Raw genomic sequence first — 7,383 nt, 5'->3', positions numbered from 1 at the left:
AAATTTTGTAGAGAATTTGTCTTATAAATTTGACAATTTTTTGTTTAAATTAATCTTTTTTAGTTGAAAATTCAAATACTTGGTGGAAAATTAATTTTTTTTCAAAAATTCGATTTTTTGGTAGAAAAAAAATTTTTTTATTAAAAATTCATGTTGTCAATTTGAACATTTAATTATTTTGTAGAATATTCGACTTTTTGGTTTGAAAATTTATCTCCAGAGGTAAAAAATTCTTGTTTTTTTTAAATTTTTGCTTTTTTGGTAGAAAGTTAATATTTTTGGGTTTAAATTATTTTTTAAACTGAAACTTTAACTGTTTTGTGAAAAATTCAACTGAATAGTTGAAAATGAACATTTTTGTTTGAAAATTCATATTTTCAAGTTAAAAATTTAATTATTTAACAAAAAAGACAAAAAGTCTTTTTTGTTGCAAATTCTTGTATTTTATTTAAATTTCGTCTTTTTTTTTGTAGAAAGTTAATATTTATAGTTAAAAAATTCAACATTTTGGCAGTAAATTCAACTATTTTTTTTTAACAATGAACTATTTGACAGAAAATTAACTTTTTCGTTGAAAATTCATATTTTATATTTAGAAATTCCACTATGTTGAAAAAATTTTGTCGTTTCGTCTTGAAGGATTTTAAAATTTATTTTAAAATTCATCTTTTTTAGTTGGAAATTCAAACATTTGGAGGGAAATTAATTTTTTTTCCGAAAATTCCACTTTTTGGTAGAAAATAGATTTTTTTATTAAAAATTCATGTTGTCAATTTGAATATTTAATTGTTTTGTAAAATATTCGACTTTTTGGTTCGAAAATTTATCTTCAGAGGTAAAAAATTCTTCTATTTTGTTGAAATTTTTGCATTTTTAATAGAAAGTTAATATTTTTGGGTTTAAGTTATTTTTTAAACTGAAACTTCAACTGTTTTGTGAAAAATTCAACTGAATAGTTGAAAATAAACATTTTTGTTTGAAAATTCATATTTTCAAGTTAAAAATTTAATTATTTTGTAGAGTTTTCGCCTTTTTTGTTGCAAATTCTTGTATTTTGTTGAAATTTCGTCTTTTTTTTGTAGAAAGTTAATATTTATAGTTTAAAAAATTCAACATTTTGGCAGTAAATTCAACTATTTTTTTTTAACAATGAACTATTTGACAGAAAATTAACTTTTTCGTTGAAAATTCATATTTTATATTTAGAAATTCCACTATGTTGAAGAAATTTTGTCGTTTCGTCTTGAAGGATTTTAAAATTTATTTTAAAATTCATCTTTTTTAGTTGAAAATTCAAATATTTGGAGAAAAATTTATTTTATTTTGTCGAAAATTCGACTTTTTGGTAGAAAATGAACATTTTAATTAAAAACTCATATTGTCAATTTAAATATTGGACTTTTTGGTTTTAAAATTTATCTCTTTATGTAAAAGATTCTTGTATTTTGTTGAAATTTTTGCTTTTGTGGTTGAAAATTCGTATTTTTAATTTTAATATTTAATTGTTTTGCAAAATATTCGTCTTTTTGGTTTAAAAATTTATCTCTTTAGGTAAAAAATTCTTGGAGTTTGTTGAAATTTTTCTTTTTTGGTAGAAAGTTTTTTTTGGTTTTAAATTATTTTTTAAACTGAAACTTTAACTGTTTTTTGGTTAATTCAACGGTTTGGTTGAAAGTGAACATTTTTGTTTGAAAATTCATATTATTTTGTAGAATTTTTGTCTTTTTGGTTTAAAAATCCATCTCTTTTGGTAAAAAATTCTTGTATTTTAATGCAATTTCGTTCTTTTTCGGTAAAAAGTTAATTTTTTTTATTGAAAATACACCTAATTGGTAAAAAAATTAAACTGTTTGGTTGCAAATTCTTGTATTTTGTTAAAATTTCGTATTCTTTTGGTAGAAAGTTAATCTTTTTGATTGAAAATTCAACATTTTGGCAGTAAATTTAAATATTTTTTTGAAAAATGAACTATATGACAGAAAATTCACCTTTTGCTTAAAAATTCATATTTTCGTGTTCGAAAATCCACTGTTTTGTAGAATACTCATCTTTTTGGTTTGAAAATTTACATCTTTAGGTAAAAAATTATTGTAGTTTGTTGAAATTTTTGATTTTTTGATAGAAAGTTGATGTTTTTGGTTTTAAATTATTTTTTAAACTGAATCTTTAATTGTTTTTTGGAAAATTCAACTGTTTGGTTGAAAAAGAAAATTTCTGTTTGACAATTCATATTATTTTGTAGAATTTTCGTTTTTTTTTTTTGGTTTAAAAATCCATCTCTTTTGGTAAAAAAATTCTTGTATTTTAATGAACTTTTTGTTTAAAAAATCATATTTTCTTGTTCGAAAATCCACTGTTTTGATGAAAAGTTGTCTTTCCGTCTTGAAAATTTATTTATTTTTCGTATAAAATGAACATTTTCGTTGAAAATTCGTATATTTATTGTGAATATTTAATTTTTTTGCAAAATATTCGTCGTTTTTATTTGAAAATTTAGATCTTTAGGTCAAAAATTCCTGTATTTTGTTTAAATTTCATCTTTTTTGGGTAGAACGTTAATATTTCTGATTTTAAATTATTTTTTAAACTGAAACTTCAACAGTTTTTTGAAAAAATCAACGGTTTTGTTGAAAATAATGATTTTTGTTTAAAATCTCATATTATTTTGTAAAATTTTCAACTTTTTGGTTTAAAAATCCATCTTTTTTAGTAAAAAATTCTTGTATTTTAATGAAATTTCGTTCTTTTTTAGTAAAAAGTGAATATTTTTGATTGAAAATTCATCGTCGTCTTTTTAGAATAAAGTGAACTTTTTCGTTCAAAATTCATATTTTCGTATTCGAAATTCCACAGCTTTAAAGAAAATTTGTCTTTTTGCGTTGAAGGATTTTACAATTTATTTTAAAATTCATCTTTTTTAGTTAAAAATTCAAATATTTGGAGGAAAATTCATTTATTTTGTCGAAAATTCGACTTTTTGGTAGAAAACGAACTTTTTTTATTAAAAATTCATGTTGTCAATTTGAATGTGTAATGATTTTGTAGAATATTCATTTTTTTGGTTTGAAAATTTATATCTTTAGGTAAAACATTCTTGTATTTTGTTGAAATTTTTGCTTTTTTGGTAAAAAGTTAATATTTTTGGTTTTAAATTATTTTTTAAACTGAATCTTTAATTGTTTTTTGGAAAATTCAACTGTTTGGTTGAAAATGAAAATTTCTGTTTGACAATTCATATTATTTTGTAGAATGTTCGTTTTTTTTTGGTTTAAAAATCCACCTATTTTGGTAAAAGATTCCTGTATTTTATTAAAATATCGTTCTTTTTTGGTGAAAAGTGAATGTTTTTTTTTTTTTTTATTGAAAATTCATCTATTTGGTAAAAAATGCAACTGTTTGGTTGAATTTTTTTTTTTTGTTGAAATTCCGTAGTTTTTGGTAGATAGTTCATCTTTATGGTTAAAAATTCCACATTTTGGCAGTAAATTCAACTATTTTGTTTAAAAATGAACTATTTGACAGAAAATTAACTTTTTGGTTAAAAAACTAGATTTTCCTATTCGAAATTCCACTGTTTTGATGAAAATTTGTCTTTTCGTCTTTAAGGATTTTAAAATTTATTTTAAAATTCAACTTTTTTAGTTGAAAATTCAAATTTTTAAAGAAAAACTTCTTGTATTTTAATACAATTCCGTTCTTTGTTGGTAAAAAGTTAATGTTTTTTATTGAAAATTCATCTATTTGGTTTAAAAATGTTGTGTTTTGTTGCAAATTCTGGCGTTTTTGTTGAAAATTCGTATTTTTTGGTTGGAAGTTAATTTTTATGGCTAAAAATTCAATATTTCGGCAGTAATTTTAACTTTTTTTTTAACAATGAGCTATTTAACAGAAAATTAAGTTTTTGGTTAAAAATTCATATTTTCGGATTCGAAATTCCAATGTTTTGTAGAAAATTTATCTTTTTGTTTTGTCTTGAAAATTCACAAATTTATTTTAAAATTCACCTTTTTAGTTGAAAATTCAAATAATTGGTGGATTTTTTTTTAAATCGAAAATTCGTCTTTTTGGTTGAAAATTTATCTTTTTGGTTGAAATTTCAATAATTTGGCAGTAAATTCATCTATTTGGTTGAAAAGTCAACAATTTTTTTTTAGCTGAACTATTTTTACAGAAAATTAGGTTTTTTGGTTTAAAATTCAAATATTTTGTGGAAAAATCATGAATTTTGTTAAAAATTCATCCTTTTGGTATCACATTCACCATCTTTGTTAAAAATACTTTTTTGTTGAAAATTCAATTGTTTTGTAAAAATTCGATTTTTTTTTTGGTTTGAAAATTTATCTTTTTTTGTAAAAAATGTTTATATTTTATTGAAATTTCGTCTTTTTGGTAGAAACCTTAATCTTCTAGGTTGAAATTTAACTGTTTGTTTAAGGATTTAACTATTTTGTGGAAAACTCGTTTTTTTTTGTTGTTAAAACTTAATATTTGTATCTAAAAATGTAACCAGTCCATTTTTGGCTGATAATTTATTCTTTATAAGTTGAAAACTCGTATTTTTGAGTAGAAAATTAGTCTTTTTTTTTGTTTTGAAAATTAATTTTGTTGTTTCAATGATTTTATTAAAAAGTCTAATTTTTTGTGGAACTTTCATTCTGTAGAAAATTCATCTTGTTGGTTAAATTTGTTTTAATGCAACTTTTCGAGTTAAAAATACAACTGTCTCATAAAAAATTGTATTTTTGGCTTGAAAATTTTACTTTTTTTTTGTTGAAAATTCAAGTTTTTTTTTGAAAATTTGACCCTTTGGTTGAAAATTAATTTTTGCAGGCTGAGAATTCAACTATTTGGTTAATAATTCAGCTATTTGGTTAAAAATGTAACTATATATTTCGGTTGAAAATTCTTCTTTTCTTTAAAAGCAGACTGTTTTCTACAACATTTAATTTTTTAGCTTTAAAACTTAAATCTTTTTTTTAAAATTCATCTCCTTTGGTTGAAAATTCCACAATATAATTCGAGTTGTAATTTTAGGAATTTAATGTTTATAAATGATAATAATTTAATTTAATTATCTAGAGAGCAATTTTTTCAGAACTTATGAATAAAAATCAATATTTAAATATTGATATAAAACCGGTAGGCAAAAAAGAAATAACATAAAAGATAATCAGTTTATAATCATTTTTTGCAGCCTGATTAAAAATAAAATAATTGAATAATCTCAAATATCTGCTCAGGTGACTGCATGCAGTTCCCTCTTTCTAGCCGGAAAAGCAGAAGAAACTCCAAAACGATGCAAAGATCTTGTGGAGGCAGCAAAATCTCTCTTAACCGAAGATGTCTTCAAAACCTTTGGCGATAATGCTAAAGTAATTATTTTTAAAAAATCTTATGCCCCACTGTGGTAAAAATCTGGAATTTAATATTCAAAAAGGTCTACAGCTTTCAATTTTAACCTATTTGAAAGATTTTTTTTCAGAACTAAAGAGAATTCAATTATTAGAATAATTGAAAAATATCAGTTAATATTTTTTTATCACTAGAAATTTTTCCCGGCTTTTTTCACAACTAGAATTTAAAATTTTAAATAATTAATAAATATTTTATCATAATAATTTAATAATATAGAACAAACTGTAGAATATTCCTACAGAAAAAATTCGATTGAAATAAAATACTTTTAAGAATTTAATATTTAGTTAATTATTTAAAAAATAAACCTTTTAAATCTGTCAATATTTTTTTAATAGTAAATTCCAGATCTGCGCCCTTCGATTTGGATGAAACTTTTACTGCAATAATTTTTATTTCATTTTCAGGAAGAAGTAATGACATTTGAAAAAGTTCTGTTGAAGACAATCAATTTTGAATTTAGCGTAGAACATCCCTACAAATTTTTGTTAAAATATGGAAAATATCTGAGGGGCGATAAGGCGAAGGTCGAAAAAGTGGTACAAAGGGCGTGGAACTTTATGAACGACAGGTAATTATTTTTTATTTTTTAGTGTATTTTTGTAGGGAATTTTAAATTTAAGAATGGTTATTAGGGTCTAAAATATTTCTCAGGCTACGTAAAAGTAGTAAAAAAAAGTATTCGTTCAAATATATTGATCGAATCTCATCTGATGATATTGCATTTTTAAGAAATTGATGAATTTCTAACCAAATAGTTCATTTTTCAAACCAACAATTATTTTACAGTGAAGAAAGAAAAAAAAATGTCAAATAAATTGTTAAATTTTCAAGCTAAAATGACAAATTTTCTACAAATCATTTTAGTTTTTAATAATAAAGTTTCTTTTCAACCTACTATTATTTTTTTTCTACCAAAATAGTTGAATTTTTAATACAAAAAGACTAATTTTCAACAAAGCGATTGATTTTTCAACCAAAAAGATCAATTTTTAACAAAGAATGTGACTTTCCGACCAAACAATTTTATATTTCATATTTAAACCAAATTTTTTTTAAAATTTTAAATAAAAAATAGTTAAATTTAACACAAAAATACGATTTTTTGACAAAACTGTTAAATTTTGTAACAAAATAATTGAATTCTTAACTATGGAGTTACATTTTCAAGCATGGAAATGAATTTTCAACTAAAATTATGAGTCTCCTACAAAAATTTTTTTTTTTAATGAATTAGTTAGATTTTTAATAAAAAATGTGAATTCTCCACAAAAAAATGCAATATTTGGTATTTAAACCAATTTTTTAAAAATTTTAAATAAAAGACAGGTCAATTCAACCAAAAGAGACGTTTTTTTTACAAAATAGTTTAATTTTTTACCAAAATAGTTGATTTTTTAACCCAAAAATATTTTTGATCTTCAAAAAAGTTAATTTTTAACCACAAAGATGATATTGCAACCAAAATTGTCGAATTTTCAACAAACAAACAAAATTTTAATACAATATAAACATGAATTTTTTTACAAAATAGTTACGTTTTCACTCATAGATATTAATTTTTAACTGAAATGACGAATTCTGAACCAAAAAAAAATATAACAAAGTCTAACAACAACAAAAACAGTTGATTTCATCAACAAAAAAATAATTTTCAACAAAATACTTGAATTTTTAACCATATTTTTTGGAATTTTCTACCAAAATAGTTACATTTTTAACTTAAAAATATGAATGTTCATCAAAAAAGTTAATTTTCAACCAAAAAGTTTATTTTGCTACTAAAAAGATTAATTTTCTACCAAAAAATTAGATTTTCAAACAAAAAAATTGAACTAGAACCAAGAAGAGCTGCATTTTCAAAGGAATAGTTGATTTTCCAATTTAAAAAGATGATTTTTTGACAAAATAGTTAAATTTTCTACCAAAATAGTTGAATTTTCAACTTCAAAATATTATTGGTCATCA

The 7,383-nt window shown here is 21.9% G+C and overlaps 1 protein-coding gene across 1 annotated transcript in view; it reads left to right on the top strand.

Moving 5' to 3' along the window:
• The window catches only part of LOC117181978 (cyclin-K-like), a 19,690-nt gene extending 13,700 nt beyond the window's left edge, over positions 1 to 5,990 (top strand). Inside the window, exons 3-4 of the mRNA XM_033375001.1 lie at positions 5,241 to 5,372; positions 5,823 to 5,990. Coding sequence (XP_033230892.1) covers positions 5,241 to 5,372; positions 5,823 to 5,990 — 300 coding nt within the window. The remainder of the gene's footprint in view (positions 1 to 5,240; positions 5,373 to 5,822) is intronic.
• Positions 5,991 to 7,383: the final 1,393 nt, after the last annotated feature.

The sequence above is a fragment of the Belonocnema kinseyi genome, chromosome 10 (assembly GCF_010883055.1).
Source record: "Belonocnema kinseyi isolate 2016_QV_RU_SX_M_011 chromosome 10, B_treatae_v1, whole genome shotgun sequence".
NCBI classification, from domain to species: domain Eukaryota; kingdom Metazoa; phylum Arthropoda; class Insecta; order Hymenoptera; family Cynipidae; genus Belonocnema; species Belonocnema kinseyi.
Note: the sequence above shows the minus strand (reverse complement) of the source record. Positions and strands in the feature narration are given on the sequence as shown.